The sequence below is a fragment of the Melozone crissalis genome, unplaced genomic scaffold (genome assembly GCF_028551555.1).
Source record: "Melozone crissalis strain CALT ecotype California unplaced genomic scaffold, PUWL_Pcris_2 ptg000036l_1, whole genome shotgun sequence".
NCBI classification, from domain to species: Eukaryota; Metazoa; Chordata; class Aves; order Passeriformes; family Passerellidae; genus Melozone; species Melozone crissalis.
The window spans coordinates 15382625-15406274 of NW_026535814.1; the positions used below are offsets into that span (position 1 = coordinate 15382625).

The 23650-nt window shown below is 38.8% G+C and overlaps 1 protein-coding gene across 1 annotated transcript in view; it reads left to right on the forward strand.

The window, feature by feature from the left end:
- The window catches only part of KIAA1328 (KIAA1328 ortholog), a 113956-nt gene that overhangs the window by 68693 nt on the left and 21613 nt on the right, over positions 1 to 23650 (forward strand). Inside the window, exons 5-6 of the mRNA XM_054283405.1 lie at positions 11781 to 11965; positions 18502 to 18610. Of these exons, the coding sequence (XP_054139380.1) occupies positions 11781 to 11965; positions 18502 to 18610 (294 nt within the window). The remainder of the gene's footprint in view (positions 1 to 11780; positions 11966 to 18501; positions 18611 to 23650) is intronic.

Here is a 23650-nt window from a genome sequence, read left to right on the forward strand (position 1 = left end):
AGCTAAAACCCACTCCCCCACCCCTCCTGTGACCTTGGCTGCACTTCAGCACTCAGAGAATTGAAGCAAAAGGCAAACTTTAGTAAATATTAGGTTCTGCCACTTGCAGATTTTCAGACTACGTATAAAGATAACAACATATGTGCTCTCACTCACTTCCCAGCTCTTGCTCTCTCTGAAGTGGACTTTGTGTATTTGCCACTGAATTATTCTGGCATAAAACTTCCCAGACCATACTGATGTATTGAGTTGAACTCTGTGGCTTTGCACGGGTGCTGAGGCTTTGCAGACTACCCATTATATTTATAAAAGTGCTAATTTTTGAAAGCCACGCAGAGAAAATTTTAGATTCAGCCTAGCTGATTTGTTCTTCACACTGCTCCTGCAGCGAAGAGGATTGATTTTTGTGTTTCTTTCGATATTTGGCTTCATTTCCTCTGGTACCCAGTGCTTCAGGTCTTAATCCTTTAACCTTGAATTCGTGCATCAATGCTTCAGGAGGGATCAGGCCTTTTGATGGAGAGAGAACATCTTTTGTTGTACCAAATGGTTGGGAGTGGTATAAGGCAACACAGATCTCCAGGCAGTATGTATTTCACTGTTGTGTTAGAAGACTATAAACAGAGGGTGGGTTTAGTGGGGATTATAAATAATCTGGAGGAAGGTGGGGTATTAGAAGCAATGGAAGAGAGTTAATGACGTTTTCTTTAACATTTGACCACTAACCAGTCTATTGTGACAGATGTGTACTGGGTTGCCAAATGCTATAGTCTGATTTGGGTAATGGTTCAAAGCTCAGCATGTCATGGAAATGGCACTGTGGTCCCTGATGGAACGTGGGGAAAAAAGCTTTTGAGCTTCTCAAAGGGCAGTATTTGTGGAAGCAGATGCTTGCTTGCCCTACCCAGCATAAAGAACAGTTCTGCGGGCAGCCAGGAGAGTTCGTACTGCTGGATTTTTATAGGATCATTAATTATATGTTATAAGGCAGCTAAGCATGGCATTCCTAACTCGATGAATTCCATTATGAATGGCCTTTTCATATTCCTCATCTCATTATATTAAATGCATGTGACCTGAAGTTTAGCTAAAGTTATTGTTCGGGTTAACTTTCATTTAGTGGTTGCCCTAGTTTTAGAAACAGTATGATCTTTAGATTTTATGGAAAGTCGGGTTTTTTATGCATGTTTTTGCAGCACTATTTTAGATAATTTCATTTGAAGCTAGGTAGAAACCTCTGTGAGGTGGCGGGGAAGGGATTTAGTCACTCCTTGATTTGACTGGAGATTTCTGTACCCACTGGATGACAACATCCTGTTACACGGATTTGGCTATCATCTCCCTGCCAATAACTCTTAAACCTTCTGCTCTGTTCCATCTAGTCTTGCATATCTGACTGCCTCCCTGACACATAATCCCAGTTGTTATGCCTTCAGATCATTCCTAATCTGGCCAAAACAGAGCTCCTTACTTTTTTCTACTGAATCTCTCTTCACTTCTGATTTTGATAATGCCACATCCTTCCTGCCACTCAGATTCATAACCTCAGGATCACTCTCCTTCTCTGCATGCATCTGGGCTGCTGACAGCTATTGCAGTTCCCTTCTCCTTGGCAGCCAAAATACCCTTTTGCAGTGTCAACAGTTAAAACCACCCCTTGCTTTAGTCCTTCTTCTTGCACTTTGGCTACTCTAAAGTCTTCTTTAACTGCTCAGTATTCATTTGCCTACTTCAAAATAAGTTTTCCAAATGGGTATCTTGGCTGCTTCTTCAGGTCTTGTCTGCTTTGCTTCTTTTAAACTCACCTTCAGGGGCCAATTGTCTGTTAAAAGTCATATAGCTGTTTCTTATTTTATTTTCTCTGCCACCACCTCTTCTTTACTCTGTCAGTTATGTGGCACTCAGAGTTATTTTGTGTGTTAGATTAACTTTCAGCCATTTGCTGCTACTACATTCCCTAATTCTTTCTGTCTTTTAGAACTACTGGGTCATTTCATGGTGACTTCTACCTCCATCTGTGTGTTCTGACAATGCCTTTCTTGTTTTACATTTTATCTTTTCCTCCTTTTTTTTATCCTCAGCTTTTTAAGAGTGCTCTTTTCCCCTCCCTGCCTTCAATCCTAATTTGGTGAATTTCAAACTAATGTGTTTCTTCACACTCATCACAAAGATGGTCTCTGCCTGGTAAACCTACCTAAAATCTAAACCATACTTAAAAGTTTTCATTGGTGATCTGGAGAGAAAAGCATTAGAACTCCACTGCAGTGACAAGTCATCAGCTCTTCTTTATGGAAACCCTTTGTGTGGCTTCTAGCAGGCAGAAGAGTTTGAAACAAAACAATTTACAAGTGTCTTCAGTCTTCTATCAATACTGCCAGACTTCACCTCTTTGTATAACTACATGCCCTTTTGTTTGATCAATGCATAGTTAATCCTTCTTTTCTTTTTATCTCTGTGTTTCCTTAATCTCCATTTACATCTTTGCATCCTTTTTGAGCAAACCATGTCTCTGAGAGATGTGCTAAGTTTATATACCAGCTGTGGACTCAGTAGGGCTGAGATGGTTTGGCAGCACAAATAATGCAAACCCCTGAACCCACATCACAGTGTCAGAGCAGCACTCGTGGCTTCTGCTCTGGACAGATGTTTCCACCAGGTTGTAACAAATGCATGCAAAGGTAGACTTTCATGCCCAAAAATCAAAAGTGGTAGCTCTAAGATGGCAAAAATCACTTGTGTCTGGACCAAAAGGGTTTCCAGAGGCTGGGAACTGGCAGCCCAGAGCCCAGAGCTTCGTGACAAACATCCTTGTCCCAAGATCTCTTCCCTTTGTTCTCCCCTTGATACTGGATATCAGAGCAATGCCAATACATATCTCAGTGGTAACTGCCTTTTAGTGAGGCTGTGATTTCCATCTGGTTTCAGTTCTATTATATCTGAATATTTTCTAAATACAAGTGCAAAATGTGTTAAATCTGTTCCCTAAACATCCTGGTTGAGTCAGTATTTGGTGGTGCTGTCAAATTCACATAAAATATATGCACTGAAGGGAAATCTTTAGTATGTTGCTTTTTCTGTGGGGCCCAGGGCCATGGTTTTTATAGTTGTATGCCATTATTTAGGCATCTAAGTCTGTATTGCTCTTGCAATAAATACTTGATTTTACAGTCACTAGCCATCAAACATGCCCTGTGAAATATGTAACTTCAGTGAATTTAAGGCAACTGAAGTGGCTAAAATTGTTATTTTAAATCTTTACCAGGAGCTATCTTGTCAAATCTGCATCTGTTGGGCATGGTAGTCTACTAATCAGAGTAAAGTCCAAAGTCTCTACTTCTCTATTTGCTTCTTTTCAGGCTATAGGATTTTTTTAAAAGCAGATCAATAAACAATCTCAGTGTTTTCATTTTACTAAGCAATATAATATGGATGAGTACTAGTGTAGTGGTAAATCATTAATATACTCTTTAATCATAGAGTGACCATGTCCCACAGATGTGATTTAATCATGGAAAAAGGACCAATGAAGTGTGAAGATGCATCAGGAAGGGTGTTTCTAACTGATCTGGGATAGTGTATGGCACCATTTTAGAAGATGCTGTAGTATGAGAATATTCAGGATGCTGTGTACATTTGTAGTTACAGATCTGGCAAAATTCTACTTGATTGTTTTTATCAAAAATCAAAACCCATGTCAGGTTTGTATTTGGCAGAGGAACCAAATGGCTTTTTGGAATAAGTAAAGCATTGCAGCTTCCAGATTCAAGAGTCCCATGATTTGTAAGACTAACACTAACAGACTATAACCCTAAAAACCTGTAGTAACCTGTGCTTAACATGATTCAATGCTAGATTCAATCATCCTGTGGTACAGATAAAGGTGATTAAAATAAGAGGACAGAAATTTCATGGAAAAATATGGGTCCTGCAGGAGTGCTTCTGTGTTGTTTTCAGTGGTAATGGTTCCTGGTTAGAGAAATCAGATTCTGCAGCCTCAGAAGAATAGACAGTGTAAAAACTCTTAATTGTATTTATTATGGAATTTGATGCATTTATGAAAGACTTTCCCTGTGACATGTTCCCTGATATTGGAGGAGCTGTCAGTGACCCAGAAAGTCACCTCAGTATTGTTAGGCATATGTCTGTTTGCCCAGTTTAGTGGCTATTAATTTCCATTTCTATTGGTGTGAGAAATCTGAAATTTTGTTCCTTCATTTCATCACTTAGAAATGAGGTTTGAAAATTTATCCTACTGGTATCTTGAACATTGAAACTTAGCATCAATCAAGTGTAACTTTGTCAATGAACAGAAGCAACTGTAGTTGCTGTGTCTTTTTCAACTATTCTGATCCTCCTAAACTCCGTATTTTCTGTGCATGTGTAACTCCTAATACCTGCACAAAAAAAAGCAATCTGTTTCTCTAATTAGGAATTTCTTCAGAATATCTTACTAGTAGGGCATGCTGAAAACCCTGTATATACTGTTCAACTCTTAGTATGTGCTTCCTCTGCTATATTGTCAGTTACCCTTAGGAAATGATTGCTCCATGATGTGATCCATGATCAGAAAAAGGGCTTTTGCAATTTCTGCTCATTTACTGAAAGCTGCTGTTTTCAACACCTATCAGCCTGTCTGGAAACTTCTGTAGAGGAGAGAGTGCTTGTGTACCAACAGCCTTAGCAAAGGAAGACATAAGGGGGTTACCTGCACACCAGACCCATCTCTGCCACAGCCTGTTTTGGAGGGCAGCCCCATCCACTGTGAAGCCTTTTGCTCTGGGTGAGGCAAGTAGAGAAGAGATGATGTGTTGTTCTTCAATGCCTTTATCACAACCAAATTACAATCCAATTTGGGGCATGTTTGTTCAGGAGATAGCTTGCATATGGCATTTCGATGGGTATCTTGTGATTGGGGCTGGCTCTCAGCCAGACACTAGTGATGCTGGATAAGGCACTAAGACTGGCATTCACTTTGCTGAAGAGCATGTGATTCTCCTTCTGAAGGAGAGAGTGATGCTGTCTGATGTGCTGAAAAAGTTTAGATTTAGTTCAAAAACTTTGTCCTAAACAGGGTTTTGCATCATTCCTCGTGGTGCTTTAACTGGTGACAGCCAGGCAGGCTTTTCAGATATATAGACACTGTTTGGAAGGATTGTTTTTATACGTGTGACTTGACATTTACATGACTTCCTTTTGTGAAGGCTGACAGCAGAGTTTGCTGGAACGACAGCTGCTCTGCTCTGCTCTGTAAGAAAGGCCAAACAAACAGTCACAGAATTTTGCCCTGCTAAAGCCTGGCCAGTCTGTTTCCCGTGGCCATTTCTCTATGACTGACTGAAAACCTTTATGCTTGAATTTTCTTTGAATTCAGAAAAGATGGAAAAGTAATCACAGCTGTAATTTTGCTATTTATTAGAGAAACTCAGATATGTTGGAAAGGTGCTGGTAGGGAGTTGAAATGTAGTGAACTTAAACCAGAGAAAGGAGAGGGCTTCAAAGGGAAGACATGAATATAATTCTAGGTTAAATTTAGCTTAATACTTGCTACAAATGGACCTCTAACCATGTAAATTAAGTGAAGTCCTGATTTCATTGAAAATAAAGACAGTATTCTGATTGATTCAGTGGGGCTAGGGTTTCACCTATGGCTGGTATGATCTAATAGGTCATTGCTAATTAAGAGCATATGTGGCCTCAATTCTTGCTAGTGGAATTAAATATCTGAGCACCAGCTACTGAGGGAATGTGGAAGGAGCTGGTCCCTGAAAGAGTGGTCTGGGGAAGCTGTGCTGTGGATTGCTGTACCTTGGTACAGCTTCAGATAAGGAAAAAAATTTAGCATAGGTAAAAGTGTATCTCCTCCAAGATGAGAGAAAAGTAAACCAAATGCAGTAGATTTGAGAGAGAGAGCTCAACAGGGGGGAAAAACCCAAAAAACAACAGAGAAACCTGACACAGCCATGGGCATTGCTGGATTCAAGGGCATTGAGCCTGAAGAGTGCTGTAAGAGATGAAATCTCTGCATGACAGCTCAGCAATATATTGTCTGCATAATAACATGTAGATTGTAGGCAATCACTGTCTATTTTCTGTGATGAAAAATCCTTTTATTACAAGCAGATTTGATAATATTTATATTTCAGCTCCAGAACTCTCACTGACTGTTGAAGTGTTTCCCTACCTGTTCCGGCCCTCCTGCCTTTTGCCTAAAAAATAAGTGGGAAGGGAGATGGATGTGGTCCTGAAGACAGCTGGAGGAGCGGTGTTGGGGAAACCTGACTGCACCTTTTCAATGGTTAAAATGGTCTCTTTTAAGAAAGATAGAGACAGACTTTGGAACAGGGTCTATAACTATAGGACAAGTGGTCTTGCTTTTCATCTTAATGCACAGATTCAAGTTGGATGTGATGAAGGAATGTTTCACTGAGAGTGGTGAAACAGTGGTACAGGTTGCCCAGAATGGTGGAGGATGCCTCAGCCCTGGAAACTTTCAAGGTCACTTTGGATAGGCTCTGAGCAATCTGTTCTAGTTGAAGATGTCCCTGCTCATTGCAGGGTGATTGGACCAGGGGACCTTTAAAAGGTTCCTTCTAACCAAAAGTATTCTCTGATTCTGTTATCTCAAAGCTTTAAATGCACATGCTCTCTAGAAAGGAAAGCAGCTGTTTCTTATTGACATTCACTGGATCCCAGCAGTGCCATTAACATGCTGATGCATCTAACATAAGCCTCAAAATGCCAGATTTCATAATTGGCCCATGAAATCTCACTCTGGGCTTGAATATGGTCTTCAAGGAATGTATTAGAGTAGGACTTTTTCCTGCTTCTTAAAGGGGGGAAAAATGCTAAGCTAAAAAAGCATTTTTTAGGAAGGGAAGGGTGATGGCATTCAGGCATGAGAGATTGCCCTGAGGTTCACACTGTGCTTCTCCTCTTCATCTGCATCTCTCTTACCTCCCTTCCAGCTGTGCTCAGCTGCCCTGTGGATTTGTGCACCCTGCACAAAGCAGTAGCAAGAAGATCAATCTCCCTTCTCTTTCCCGTGTGCTGCTGTGCTGGTTCTTACGTTCTGACATGTTTCTCCTCAGCTCCACTTGAGGGGACTGGAAAGGTTGTAGTTGTTCTGTAGACCACTGCCATTTATTTTCAGATCCACGCATCCAAAGTCTACAATGCTTCTTCTCTCTCCAGAAATTTTTTTTAATTTGCTATGCAGATAAACAACCTCCCAAACAGTCCCACTTTGGAACAGGTGGTTTTCAAAAGTGCTGTTTGATAACAAGCTTGATGTGAACTGATCTAAATTTGACCCCTACTGAAAAGAAGATCCTGGCATCTTCTCTTTTGTCCCAGTACTTGTAGTGCTGCTGCTTTATACTGAACTGACTCTGGAAACTGATCTGGCTGGATAACACTCCCAGCCAAAGTGGCAGGGGAGGAAGCAATTTTCAGCCTGTTTGTCAAACTGTGTCTGAAATGGCAATTCAGGTTCCAGCTACAAAAACGTATTGCTTGGGTTGTCTACTTATCACCAGTTTTGCATCATTAAGTGTTATGCATTCTTGGCCTGATATAATTGCAGCAGATTGCACACATGAACTGTTAATTATTTTATTTTTAAAACAGAAATTACGGAACAGGAAAATAACATTCCAACATGTTTGCTTTTGGAGCTAACCTACCACGGCAATCTGTTAGTTTGATAATGGTTAAACTCGTAAGCCCTTGCCTCAGCAGAGTGCAGTAGGGTGCCATTAAGGCAGCCATCTGTTGAACATACATAGCAGAGGCATGAATTGCCTCGCTTTTCGGGTTTCTGAGTAGTTACAACATAGTCTTGTTCTCTGAATGCCACTGAAAAACGCATGGAAAGATCAGAGTTCAGTGGAAGGTGAACATCCAAATTTGGGATTGAAGGCTGGGAACCCAGTCAGCTGAATGCTGGATGTGGAGCAGGGAAGAGAAGAAGCCTCGTGGGCGAGGTAAATCACATGCTGATAGTAAGCACGACTCTGGCAAGAGCCTGAGCTGCTTGGGTTGCTTAGCGATTCAACAGATCTGCAAAACTCCATTTGCAGAGCAAGGCTGCCATTATGTTGGATTGATTCATCAGGATCAGCAGCTAAAACAAGTTATATTCTATCAGAGTTTTCCTGCATTAGTTTAAAAATGAATTTAGTTGGCTCTAAGTGGACATTTATTTTAGTATCTTGAAGAACTGACTTTCCTCTATTAAAGCAGAATAATGTATCTATATGATGCCCTAACTTGAACAGTACATAAAGATTAGTAAATAAGACCCCATTAAAAATACTTATAATGTAAGTAACATGGGTCCCAATTGCCTTTCTAATGTCCATTAATGCTTATTGTGAGGATCAGAGCTCATTTTACTGAGCCATTTAGTCAAACCGTGTGATTATTTAGAAAGTTAATTCATGCATACTAAAATCTAGCTTAAGTAATGCAGAGGGTAGGAGGTAAAACTCTATGGAGACGATAGTCCTTTTTGTTATTTAATGATCAGCCATAATTAACTTGCAAATTTGAAATAATTAGAACAAATTAAAGGTATTTAACTTTGCCTCCCTAAAGAAAAATTCAAATTGCACCAAATGCAGCTTTAAATTATTCAAGTCTCAGAGGTCTGTGCCGGGTTTTTTTACAATGCCTTTTCTATGATGAGAATACCAATCTGCTTTTTGTCAGAAAGCATCCTATCAAGTAATTGTTCTTTGTGTCTAATAAATGACAGCTATTCTTCTTTGTAAAAGTATTTCAGTCTCTGAAGACTACATCAGCATTTCCATGGCATTTTAATTCAATAAAACAAAAGGTTAATGTTTTTCTACTTTTTAAGGAATGCAAATACTAGCAGTATTCAATGGGTCCTGAATGACATTTAAAATTTGCCATTCGCGCTCAGCGGGGATATCGCGATATGAGGCTCAGACGGGATGGAAGGAATGTTCAAGGTTTGTTTTCCTTTGGTGATGGTGTACTTGGATATTCATAATGAGGCAGCAGTGCTGAGACTCACTTCTTTCTTGGCCACACTACATCTCCTGCCCTGGTATGTAGGCTAGGTAGGTTAATAAGGTCTTTATTTAGAAAGTCTTCTCTGTTGGTTAGTTTCAAGGAGTGTCGTGAAAATTCATTGGATATTGTGGTGACCTGCAGGAATTCCTACTAACTGTGGTGCCTTTGAGTGACATGATGGGTAGTTGGATTTGAAATTAGACAAGAACCTCTTTTGCTGCTAAATCTCTCCAGACATAAATAGCTGATTCCTTTTGACCATATGTTGAGTTTAAATTTCCATGTTGCAATAGTCACATCATTTGTTTTACTAATTATTCCAGAGGTGAATGAGTAATTATGTTCTGAAACAGATTTTTTTGCCTTATGTTTTCTTTGTTTAATTGTGGTAGATAGTTAATTACTGAATTTTTTTTATCTCCCTGCATCATCCCTTTCTCTCCTTGGTCTGCACACCTTTCAGATTGTCATTTTAAGATTTGAGACTCTATCCTTACTTAAGCAGAACTTTAGCATGAGCTGACTTCTATTATTTACTAAACAATGAGGCTCTAGTTGTTTATTTAAGTTATAAATGCAAATACACTTTCTTTTGTTATTTATTATACTTTAGCTTATGTAATTTCTTCTTGGTGTCTGTTTCTGTTTGAACTGCATCTGCCATTCTGTATTTAGAACCGAACTCAGTATTATAGAGTTAAGTGCACCATAGAAGATACTGCATTCAGACGAGAACCAATTGAGTAGTCACCTCTTTATCTGCAAGCCAAAGGTCACTGTCTTCACATGAGGACTGTAGGTTGTAATCAAATGTGCTTTAAACAACTCAAAAAGCATCCAAATAATGACAGCCTCACTGTTTTTTTAAATGCTGTTAATCATCCCAAGTAGAGGCAAATGGAATATCAAGTCCTGTTTTATCAGGGAAATCTGATCAATTATTACACCTTTAAGCCTCTTTAAGCAGTTGCTAGGATCCAAAACCACCTCTTGGTGCTCTTGTAGTTGCAGGAATTAGTAGGTTAATAATTTCATATGATTCAAATAAGATACTAATTTAGTCCACCATAAATTTTAAAAAACACTTTGCAGTATTATTAGTGGTCACACAGTTAGAAGCCCTAAAGTAAACGGAGGTTATTTGGAGAAGTTATACCCAACACTTCAGTCAGTTATTACAGGTCATAAGCCATTATATACTGTTCTGCATTAATAATACAGGAGTAATACTAATTGTCCAACAGGCTCAGTGGGCCCTATTAAACAATGTCTTATACAGCACATTGATGGGAAACTTTTAATTTAGCTATCATTTCCTCCTTTTCCCTCAGATCTACAGTAACTTCAGTCAGTGTAAGCTTTTAGGTAAAAGATTCTTGTGATTCAGCCTCCATGAAGCTGTATCCTAACTAATAAAAGCTCAGTGACATTCTTTGGGTTGCCAATGTAAAATTGCTGCTTAAACAGGAAAAAGATTTATCATAGAAATATAGAATGGTTTAGGTTGGAAAAGACCTCTAGGTTCACAGAATCCAGCTGTTAAGATTTGTTTAATCTTCTAATAACTTAAGAAAGTTGTTTTTTGCTTCCATGGTTGCAAGTAGATCTATATAATCTTGGAATAAACAGTATTATTTCATGTGGATAATACAAAGATACTTTTTTATATTTTTAATTTCTTTTATAAAGGAGCCTTTTATGACAGGGACTAATGACTTACATATGTTGGGAATTGTCATTTAAAGCAGTAGTTATTTCCCAGAGAGCAGAATTTGAAAGCAGTAGCTTTTCTTTACTGAGAGAAATGTGGGTCATCCTCCTGTCTGCCCAGAACATTTTGAGATGCCTGTGTCTTCAGAGCTTGAGGTCATGATTGCTCACAATCACTAGATTTGCCTCCTGCCTCTATCCATGCAGTGTTTATGATCGTGTGTTGAAGTTCATCTTGAACCATAATGGTTCTGGTCAACTTTCTCTTTCCTTACTTTACTCAAAGTACTGCACTTCTCCACCACATTCTCTCCCAGCAGTTTGCTCATACATTCTCTATCCTGTTTAAAAGTACCTCTGTTCATCAATCTCACCTCTTTGTCTCCTTTCTTCTCATCCATTTTCTTCTTGAATCAGCTTCTCACCATCTCTGTTTTTTAAAAAAACATGTAGATGTGGCACTTGGGGATGTGGTTTAGCAGTATCCTTGGCAGTTGTACTCAGATGATCTCAAAGGTCCTTTCCAATAAAAATTATTATGTGATTTTGTGATCTGCTTCCCTTTTGCAAACTAAAATTTCAGATTTCTCTTCACATAATCTTCTTTGTTTCCCCTTTATTCTAGCAAAGTGAACATTTTTTAAATTATTCTTTCTTCCAATTTTGGCCCATTGTGCTGGACAAAGTCTGTCTTCATCTTCTCTTCCACGTCTTCATCCCACTGGTGCTGTTCTAACTACTCGAGAAATCCAGGACCTAATGCTTTAGGGAATGTACCCAATGCTGCAAAACTCCAAATACAGTTGTCAGGGTGCTGCTGGCTGCTGATAACCAAAGACTCCTGATAAAGTGTGTTGGTAACTCTTCAAGCCTTTGGCATTCTGCTTTCAGAAATTATAAATGTATTCAACAAGAGCTTAACCAGCAGCATGATGTTTATGCTTCTGGAGAGTAAAAGCTGGTAGAGAGCTGGGTGCAGTGTTAATGGGCCAAATACATCATGTAACAGCATGATCTTTTTTTCCTCCTAGTGTCCCTGTGTTGAAACATGAAGATTATTTACTGAGGACATCTCCAGTGAGCAAAAACTCCAGAAAACCAGGGAGCAGTCATGGGAGCAGTTCAGGGAAGAAAATGGTTGGCTTTGGTATAAACATGGATGATGGGCAAAGCCCTCAAATGCAGACCAAGAGGGAAGGCACCAAGTCCAGGAAAGGTAAGGGGGAGCATACTGTGTTGCAGGGCCATGATTGTGCTGGTGTGTTCAAAAGGGTATTAGTAAAATGCACAATTAAAGAAAGAAGTTTTAGAGGTGTTTAAACAACCTAAGAGAAAGTGTTAGCTCCATTAAAAAAATAATTAAATAACAAGTGACGATCCTGTCTGGTATTTCTGATGAAAGAGAAAAAAGTAGTCCCTTAATCTCAGAAAACTCCTTCAATTATTTGTTTTTTAATTTTCCCAAAAGGCAGTGAGAAAAAGTGCAGTGGGGTTTGCTCTTCAAATGTAATCTTTGCATTCTTTTCCTCCTTGAGTGATGACTGCACCATCACAACCTGCTAGTTTGCCACACAGGGATGTCTCTACTGCTAAAACCTATCCTGCCCTTAGCTTAGTGCCTCCACTTAAGGAGCAGAGATGCAATCTTTTCTCTCTTATGAAGAAAAAAGGTTGGGAACAAAAGCAGCTTGGATGTTTCACTGCTTAGCTTTGAACATAATCCTTGGTTCAATTATGAACTAGCTTTTTTTTTTTATTTTTTTATTTTAACTTGTCAGCCAGTTTGCTGTATATGTCAGCATAAAAATAAAGAAAATGGCAAAATGAGAAGAAATGTGGTGCAGTTCTCAAAGGAACAAATAACTTGTGTTATTGGTTAAGACCGTACCAACATTAAAAAGCAGTCCCTGTGAAGAAACTTTCAAAAGGGTATCATCAGCCTGGACCCAAACAGTGGCTGAGGTTAATCTCTTCCAAGGCACAGCTACAAAAGTTGGACGCCTGTAAAGGGCTTGTGTCCAAAAAAATCAATTTCTAATTTGAAACAAAATCATTTTTGACTAACAGGGGTTCAGGACCCATTACTTTTGCTGTATAATCTGCTGACATTTCACACTTTCTGTTGTGCACAATGAATCCTAATAGTCATTTTATAACATTGCTACACCAATCAATTTAAGCAAGAGAAAGCCGTTACAATTCTGCAAAGTTTCAGGGGCAATTTTCACTGATGGTTTTCTTTTATGGTTTTTTTCAGCTATCATTTTTTTTCTTCTCTTTTCCTCTTCCTTCTGCCCCTCCTCCTTCTCTTTGCTGCAGTGATGAAACAAGGATTTTTCACAGCTGGATGGTGGGTTTTGTTCCTTAGATTGGGCTAGTCCCCGAAAGTAATTTATTTTCCATAGATTCAGGGGAAAATATCCAACCTGGCCTCTTCTTCATTCATTCGTTTCATTTTGTAGGACTGAGAAGATGTTACAAGCTGCATCTGGCTGTTGCACATTGCAACTGAGCTGCACCTATGCTGATTTAGTGATTGTAGCAATCAGCATGATCTCTGAAGATGGTGGGCATCTTTTGCAAGCACTTACTGGGATTGCTGGCTTTAATGGTGTAGAGCTGCATTGCCAAATTTGACTTACAAACATTGGCACTTGCTGTGATAGCTGATAAAGTTCAGAGGAATGCTTTCAAGCTGTGGAACAACCTCAGGTCTATTACTGATTTGAATGGTTGTTTATCACAAGGCAAATTACCTAGCACTAATCACTGAAGTTGAAGTCTTCTGTATTTAGTACCTTTTTAATTGGCTTCCTTCTGTTATATATTTGGACTCCTTTAGCAAGCACACACACATACTTGTAAAGTGTTTTTTCCATCTTAGGAGTTCACCACGACACAATGTCAAGATTTTTAGTTCTAGCCTGCATAGCCTGGACTTAGTTGGCTCTGTCCTTGCTTTTACTGGATATTCCTAGATGCTGCTGACCTGGGATTTCTGATTTAGTGCAGTATGAGAAAGGGGAATGAAATCCACAAAGTGATATCTTGAAGCATGAAACTCATTTAGCCACATACCTGAAGGTGGCCTGTTGGTCGGAGCACAAGAGTGCTGTGTACAGAAACATGTTCAGGTGAAAACTTCTCAACCATCAGATGCTGACCTATTGCTACAGAGGTTTATTTTTCTCCTGCTGGTATCAGTCTGGTCTATTTGTGTGTTCTCCAGGATGGTGACTTTATCCAAGCACTCCTTAGTGCAGTGTGAATGCTGGTCTGAGCCCTTGGGCTTGCTGTGCCACTGGGAATGGTGGCTGTATCAGTAGTAGTGTCCCTCCAGAGCAGCACAGGCACTTACATCAGATTTAAAATTATTAATCAGGAAGCTGTTCTCATCCTGGAATGGTTGTAGGCTTTCCTGCCTACAGGACTGGTCACTTGCTGTGACAGCAGTGGGTTTGAAAAGGGTGATTTCTTAACAAATACACGTTTCCTTCTCCCAGATCATGGTTAGTAACAGGTAGAAGAGCATTGTTAATGTGGTCCCTTCACCTCTTGGAGTGGAAAGGGTCACTTCTGCTCTCTTTTCAGGGTAGAAGCTTACTGGATCAACTTAGGAAATCGATTTTTATTCCCTCACTGTTGATTTTGTCTTTTGTTTCTGCTTGCTCCTTAGTTTTTATTCCTGTGCTTTAGCAGGTGCTTGTGTCTTGTAGTCAAACTTTTTTAGTATTACCAGCAAAACTTTAGGCAGTTGAAGCAATCCTGAAGTCTTAGATCCTTTCAGCAGTAAATTGTTTTTATTGGTGTCACCACCAGCTATGTCAACGTGTACTAAAATCTAACAACTTGTCTAGTTAAAAAGTGCTGGAGTACAGAAATGTGTGTTTTTCTTCCTTTCTGCTCTTGAAAATTTTGCTGTGGGGCTGGGAAACATGCATCCATTGCACTGTGCAATATTGGGCAATTCTTTACTTTTCTGTTTAAAGTATTCATCTTTACAAACACTTCCTGAAGTACCTCTGCATTGAAACAAAAGAAAGAACTATTTTCCCCTTTGTTTCTTGTTGTTGGACATAATGTCTGCATAATGTTGTATAGTGTGCACACTTTCCTTTTTCATATGCAAAAGAAAAAGCCAGAGAAGAAAAATTATTTTAGTTCATTTTAGCCTTGTACTTTTCCAGGGGCTGATTTCTCTAGATAGTGTTTGTTTTTCAGTAGTTTTTCTGATGTAGCTTCTTATGGATTCAGGATCTGGAACTTCTTCCCTTGAGGGAAGACTCTCCTTACAATTGAATGGAGCAATTAGTTAATATTAGTGAAGTGCTTTGAAGATGTGAAGTACTATATAAATGTTAAGTCTTATGAATATTACTATTATTCAAGCCATAAAGATTTCTTTTATGATTATCAACCTAGATTTCCCATTGCTTACTTTCATTCCATTGCTGCTTCAACCAGCCTCATCCATATTTCTTCATCCTTAATGTTTACACTTCTAAAATATAGACTGCTGTATTTCCCCATTTTCTTAATGTTTTAGTTGTCTGTTTTTCAAACAGAAATATATAGCTATTTGAGTTTTTTCAAATGATTTTTTAATCTACTTTAAATCATTCTTGTACCAGGTTAGCCCAATTGAAAATACTATTCTTAACATTACCATTTAGGAGACATTTATAATTGCTTTGGGGGTAGCTTGACTTGCAAGCTTATATCTAGGGGTTTTTTTTGTGATTCTTTGCTGCTCCAGGTTCTTTGCATTGGTGTCAGGATTTAAATTACCACACTGTGTAAGAGCTTTTTCTTTTTTCCAGGGGTAAATGTGTCTATTCTTTTTCCACATTTCTTGCTTCTCTAGATCATCTGCAATGTCTCCAGTCTCATACTGTCTTCTAACACCTGCAATCTAATTAATTTGCTGTCATTTGTATCACCCCAGTTCTCTATGACTTTTCATAAATAATTACCAGTCACTTCATAAATTCATTAACTAATTCCCTTTAGCCCTGAAATATATATCCTTCAGACTAAAGACTTTGTATCTTTTTTTTTTCCCCTGGTAGTTTCTTTTCATCAGCTTTATATAGACAGGTATTATACATCAACAGGGTCTTCATTATCCTCTACTCGCCAATTTTCCCTTCCTTTATTTTTTCCTCATAATATATTTTAAAATTAGTAGTAGCTTGGACATTTTTGGGAATGTTATTGATTTAATCATCTTTATATATTTGCTTGTTTGTGAGTGTTTCTTTTTCCTCAAAAGACTTGCATGCTTTTTCCAAGATGTGTTTTTTAAATTTTTTTTTTAATATACATTTATTTGGGATTTCTTTATGCCTCTGCTTTATATCTGTGCAGCCTAACAGCCTCAGTAAATTCCTGCTGAGTTCCTTTTCTTGTTTTCTGTTTCTAGCTCTGGTAATATTTTCAAACTTGGGTATTTGAACAGTCCCCTTGAGGCTGTGTTGGCCACTTCTGAGTCCATATATTGTCTTTTTTTGCAGAGACACATCTCATTTTCTGTGAATGTAGTTTGCTGACAGTGTGCCAGCCTTGTCTTGTATTAACAACTGAATATTTTCTCCCATGTTAACAAGGTTTTTATTACTTTGGTATTAGTTTCTTAAAATCCAGCTGCCTCATTCCACTGTCACGTGAAATGATTTCTAAATATCTCTTATTCAGTCGTAAAGTCAAAACTCTAAACAAGAGCCTTCCAGTCTTTATATGCATACCCACTCTTCTCATCATGAATTGGCACACTATCAAGTTACCAGGGACACACAATCAGCATATATCCCCATGATATTTCCAGACTTCCTTCACTGATAATTAACTCTTTCTTAGGCAAGATTTTTTTTACTGAAAGGTGCTGAAACACAGTTCATTATAGCAGGGTGATAACGTATTTTTTTGTTAGTCTCTTTAAAATGCATCTTAAAACATGGATTTATTGAATTGTATATATTTGTATAAATATTAGATTCAATGCACTGTTTTAAATAACTCCTTGAACATCTGTACATTTTACACTGAAGCTGGAATTACAACCTTGTGTTGCTTTGTGTTTCAGAATGGTTGAGAGCTAATGCTTCTGTTCACAGAGCTGAGAAATATTTGGCCATCACAGGGTTACATAAGGATCTAAACACTCATTTGACTTCAGTTTTTGCTGATATGTTTGGTTTTCCCTATACTGCTCAAGTTAAGTGATGTTGGTTGCACACAGTTAATTAGGAGAGATTAAAAAAGCCCAAATCCACAGATTTTTTATGTGGTAGATCAGGTAGCTACTAATTTTCCTATTTCCCTTTACCTCTTTTTTACCTGTATGCTATTTGTCTTACTAAATCTGATCAATGAAACTCAGTTCTCAGGTGAGCAAATGAAAAGTTGGCTGAACCACCAGCCTTCAAGGGTTGTCTTCAGTCCAGCTGGCAGCCAGTTCATAGTGGTTAGCTGCTTAACATCAACAGCTTGAGCAGCAGGACAGGATGCACCTTCAGCAAGTTAGCAGGCTTGGGGAACCAGTCAGTGTGCTGGAGAACAGGGCACAGTATTCAAGGGACCTTAACAGGCTGGGAAAAAGATTTGACAGAACCCTTTTTAGGTTTAGCAGAGGGCAATGCCAGTATCCTTCAGCTGGGTTGAACTGACACTGAAAAAGCCCTGAAAGCAGTTGTGCCAGAAAAGAATGGGGTGTCCTGCTGAAGAGCAGTGAGTCAGTGATGTGCTTGTGTGATGGAGTAACTGGACTTCTTACTGGGCCATAATCATACAGCTGTGGCCATCAGGGTGCTGAAATTACACTTCCCCCCAGCTAGCTCAGTGAGACTGTGCCCAAAAATGCTGTGTCCACTCTGGGACTCCACAGTGCACAGACAACACTGACAAGCTGTAGGGAGTCTGGCAGAGGCAGCCAGGACAGCCATGGGGCTGGAGCAAGAGGCTGAGAAGGCTGGGTGCATTCAGCTACAGGTAGAGGTGACTCAGCATGGATCTTGCTTCTTGCTGCAGCTACCTTAGGAGAGGGTGTAGAGGAGAGGGAATGAGCCTTCTTGGAAGTCATCATCAGCCACACAGGAGACAACAGGGAAAAGTCACAACTCAGAAAATTCTGATCAGCTATACAGGAAACATTTTTGACTATGAGGCTGGTCAAGAAGTGGAAACAGAGGAGTTTCCCACAGAGGTTCTATCAGTGAAACATTCAGCACCTAATGTGATAAGTGTCTGAAACCTGTTGATGCTGTTTAAATGGAGGATTGAACTACATGACCTCCAAACTTCACCTTTAAACCTAGATTATTTTGTAATTCAAGAGTTATTTGGAGGTGGGAAGAAGGAATGGATTCTCAGTTCTATTTTATTTAAATGAAACTACTATTGAAGTGATATTTACACTTGGAGAACTAACATTTTAAAGCATGTAATGAGAACTGCATCTGTGAAACAAGCTGAATCCTGTGGGCCACTTAAGGAATAATAACCATGCAAGTCTGTCAAGCTTGGGCAGTAGGATGGATGCTGGAGAGTGTGTCTTATTCTACAGATTTGATTCTGTACGGTCCTGAAAAGGATGCTGTGCACAGTACTATCAACTGATGAGCTCTGTGTATATTTCTCACTCAAAAACTGTTTCAGTTTTTCGTCCCAATGTTCTGTAATAAGGCAGAATTGAGAAACATCTATTCCAGAATCTCTAGCTTCTGATGCCTGACTTGTCTTCACTTCATTCCACAGGGACAACTTCAGGACTTAGGAAGGATGCAGCCATATCTCCTGGGTTGATGGGCAGCAGCAAAGTGCCTGCAACCACAGCCGTATCACCGATTCAGCATGACCCTTCACGGTAAGCTGCTGGGTAATCTCTGGTTTAAGATTCTGCAAACATAACCATCAAATTCTCCCAGATGCAGGGAAGTGACTGAATTTCTGTGATGTTTCATATTAGCACACGCTGAATAATATAAACTAAAACATGCCATATCCTTTTGACATTTATAGTAAGCCTTAAGTTGCGTGTTAGAATAAAAAAAGCAAGAATATGCCAGGTTCTAACATTTTAATTTTACTTAGATTTTGAACAGAGAGTATTTTATGTTCCAAGTCCTGACACATTAAATACCTTTGTAAATAATTTTAATGGACAGTGTTAACCCTGTTAGGTTTTACATTCGCTTGAAGATTTTAATCCCTTGCCATTTGCCCGCCTCCTCCCCCACTCCCATTTTTATCAAATGGCATTTCTTTTAAAATGTTTTGTATGAGAGTTATTTTATGTTTAATGACAAGCAACAAAATCACATGAAGTCAGCAATTCCTGATTATACTATATGTCTGCACTAAATGCACTGGAAAAGCAGCATTATCACTTCTGTTCCAATGGAAAAACTGAAGGCAGCATTGTTGTTCTGTTTAAAGGTCTGAAAACAACTTGCCTTCTTTAGGCAGGATTACATTTCTAGTGGTAACTGCCTAGAAGAACGGCATACAATCCCTGCTTTTCTTTATCATATCCCACATTTTCTCATAATAAAATCTTCAGTTAAGCAACAAAAAAGCAGATTGAAATATGAACTTTGCAGTATTTTATACCACTAGTTAGATAACAGTACAGTGGCATAACAGGAATGTGCAACTGTTCATGAGAAGAGTTAAATGCTTCTTGGAGGACGAGAAGGTTAGAATCAGATTTAATCTTCTCTTGGCCCAGTGGACTTGAAAAATGTATGCTTGATATCAACCCTGTATTCTTGGCAGCAGCTGGCAGTTTATTTCTATCTTCTGAGAGAACTTGTGATATATAATAGGTGAAAACCCACTATCAATATTGACAAATTTGTACTTACTTGTTATGGAAACACTTTTTTTTTTCTTCTGATGGAAGGGATGATAATTCTTGGAGGATTTAAGAACTGAGTTAAATTGGGCTGTTTCCCACAAGTAGCTGTATGTTTAAACTAACAGAAACCACAAGATTGCCTAACCGTTTCTCTTAGAAGCAATGGTTACCTCTGCAAGGCAGGCATAGCAGATAAAGTGTGTGTAAAGATACTGCTTGATACTGTCTAATAGTGCTAGGTTGAGATTCCATTCAAGCACTGAGAAGTAGATATAATTATGCACATCATATGAAGACTGCTCAGAAAAAGAAATTTTATTCAAGAGGATTGATGGTCTATTCTTTTCCACAGAGGGGAGTAAAATATTTGTTGTAATATGCTGTTAGAAATCATACCAGGTAAAGTGATCAGTAAAAGGAGTCTGATTAGCTGTCATCTTTAAAGTATTATTTTACCAGTTGATGAAAAATCCTGTATTTCTGGGCTTTTTCTCCCATGCTCTCTCCCTTTCTTTCTCACCATTGGTGCTGTAGATATTATTAACTAGGTTAAACAGCCATGTTGTGCTTTCCCTTACTCCTGGCCTTCTCTAATTAAAAACGGCAAATGGACAAATATTTCTGGGGAAACCTAAAGCTGATTCTATCCTTCATCAAAAAACCTGCTTGGGCAGCAGGTCAGTCTCAATTTATCACTGAATGGTTATAAGCTTAGACTGCAGGTTTAACTAACTAAATTAATCGATATTGAGAATTATTGCTGCTTTTGTGCCACTAAAGTTAGGGTTTGTCAGCATGTTCATTATGATCTGTGATTTGGGGGGGTTAACAGCTTTACCACAACAGTTGGCACAGATCTGAAACTTGCAACACAAAGCCCTAGCCTAAGAGCAAATTTATTTATTCAGCAGTACATGTAAACCTAATTACTTTTGACTATTTAAATTTATAGGACTAGATTCAACTCGTGTTTGTGCCAGCTTTAACTAGCACAAGCCCTGGCACCCGGCAGCAGCAGCAATGCAGAGCCTGCCAGAGAGAAGGTGTTGGAAAGCGACAGAAGCTCCCTGGCAGCGAGAGGCACCAGGGTGCTAGCACAGCTTCTGGGGAGGGCTGGCTGGGGAAGCAGGCATGGCAGGTAGAAGATGTGTTGGCATGATAGCCTGCCTTGGCAGGGCTCAACTGGAGGCTTCAGTGTGTTACAGCTACCTCCTGCTTGGGAAAGAATTGCTGCAGTCCTGCTTCCTTCTCTGTCTCAGAATGAATCATGTCATGAACAAGAAATAAGTGCCCCTAGAAGGTAGATGTAAGCCTTGGGGGCCTTAGTGCTAGACCTGTAGAAGGACCAGTCTTTCAAAGTGAGTGTGCACAAGGTTATTTCAGTGATACCTCTGAAAGAAAAAGAAAACCCCAGCATTTCCTTATCTGGCATCTGGAGCTGGGCTAGTAGTGAATTTGTTTACCTGTCAGGCTTCTGTGCATGCCTATCTCTGCCTTCCATAACGTGGCCAAACACTGCAAGTTTGGTTATCCAGTGTTCTTAAGCAAAGTGTCTACACCTGCATGAGGCCCTTCAAATTATGTTCACAGCAGGTCTGGAAAAGCTCTTCTACTCCATGTGCTTATTTATCTAGACCAAAGCCAATATATTTGGGAAAAATATTCACAGACATGATTGGGGCTGGGCAAATTTGGAAGAGTAGATTAGTTCTTGAAGCATGGTTACTTTGATTGTGTTAAATGTTACCTTTTTGGTGACTAGTTACATTTTTTCATAACTGGTGTTTGCCTAGAAGAAAGTGTCTGTGTTTCTGCTGTACTGGAGGGGAGTTGCACAGGGAAGTACTGGCATATTGATGCTTTCATTTGGTAATGAAATTTTTACATATAAACTAGATCTTACCTTACCTATGCTCAGGTACTGATATCAGCAAAACAAATGTTGTATTGCGTACAGAAGTGAAACTGCACTAAATTAAAGTATTCAGCTATTTCTGGGGCAATAAAAAAAAGGAAGTTATAAATTGTACATTCTGAAATACCATTTAATTTGATTACAGCCCTGTTGCAATTGTCAGGCTCTCCCCACGTAGCGTTGAGTTTGGCACAGTAAGTCCTATAACACTGCAGAAATTAAGCGCTTAAAAAGACACAGGCAAAGTTTGTTCTGCTCACCATGGAAACAGATAACTCTCCTGTAGTGTTTTTCACTTTGGACAAAGCGAATTCAAGAACAGTTAGGTAAATTAAGGGACTGTGTGATAGTCAGGGATTTCAGCATTAAGTCTGTAGTTTTTGGTTGCAGTTTCAGGTCAAAGCTTTCATATTTGCTGAATGCATTGTCTTAGAGGGAAGTTTCTTGTAGCCAATAAAAGAAGTGATTTAGAAGTTCCTGCAATATGAATGCTGCATTTGAGCTGTATTATTATCTGTTAGACTACAGTGGCCTGTTGGATTTCTTATAAACAGATTGTATTGTGTAAATTTGTGTTTAGGGACATTTTAAAAACAAAACTATTTACCCAATTGCCCAGCACATCTCAGGTGAATGTGTACTCAGGGACTTTTAAGCAAATTAATATCTGATGTAAAATATAATGTGCAGAATTGTATACTTAATAATGCACACTGGAATTGTCTAAAGTAGATCTGTTGTGCTGAGTGTTAGGAAATATGACAGTGATGAGATTCAAGCTTTTGTCTTATGTGGTAGTTGATTTTCACGTCTTTGCATTTTGGATGCTTAAATATGGATATCAACTTAAGACGATTTCTGAAGTTCCTTAGAATGTAGAATCTGAGCAAGCACTGCCAAAGAAATATAATTGTTTTTTTACCCTTAGGATCAGACACCACTCAAGATTCAAAAGGACCAGAAAACTTTCATTCCAGATTTTACTTAGGAACATTTAGAGAGATTAAAAATATGTTTGGAGTAAGGTGGTGAGTTAGTTTCTGAAAGTGGTAGGAGACACAAGTTTTGCCTACTCCCTGAGAAAGCCAGCAATGCAAAAAGTCCAATGTAGTTCCATATGCAAGTGATAAAACCAGACATTGGCAAATTAATCTCTCTTATTCACAGTGTAGGTTGTTAATTGTTCTCTCTGCTGGCTGTCGATATAATGTGAAATTTTCATTCCCCATTCAAGATGGAAAAAGTTGTGGCTGAAAATGTTAACATTTGCATTTTTATTTGTTGATTTATTTAAAGGACAGCCTCTCTTACAGCAATCCATCACTCAGTGACACCCCAAATATGAATAATGTATTGTAGACTTGCGGTTACAATGTGTAATAAGTGCCAGAGACAGTAGAAGAATGTTAACTATGTTGCAAATGTAATATTTATCGACTCATACTTTATTGCTTTCGAGGTTCAATAATACTGACCATAGGACATTAATATCACTTATCTTGATTTTAGTTGGGCACCTCTATATGTAGAAATAACCCATCTATCTCATACTTACAAAATAAATGTGAATTTTACAGCTCTTTGTAAGAAGTGCATTGTAGGTTTCTTGGCTTACTGCTCACAGTTCTCCTTTTCTACCTTCTCATTTACCTGTACCTGACACTGATCCCCCTCCAGTTGCCTGACCCAGGTGTTGAACACCTCAGCAGTCTTCTAGAGGCTTCATTTACTGGCTGCATTGTGATCTTTGCCTCAGATAGGATTTGGGCTAAGTCTCTTTTCCTATTAAAGACCACTATGAAAAGAGTTTTCTATTGCTTCTCTTTGAAAAGACAACAGCTAAGAGGCTAAAACAGAAATACCTTTTCTTTTGGAAAGACACACATAGCAAATCTAAATCATCTCTTTGAAGATTAGAGATATCAGAAAGAGAAGTGTTTAATAAGTTCAACATTTGCTATAGACATGGAACTTATTTTCAGAGAAATTTTTAATCAAGGAATGGAAATATGTTAACGCAATTTAGGAAGATTGAGATTTAAAATTCAGTGGGTTTGTGAACCAAATTTTTTTTGATAACCTGCTTAAGGAAAGAATTTGCAATAAGGTTTTGCTACAGTTGCAAATCCCTC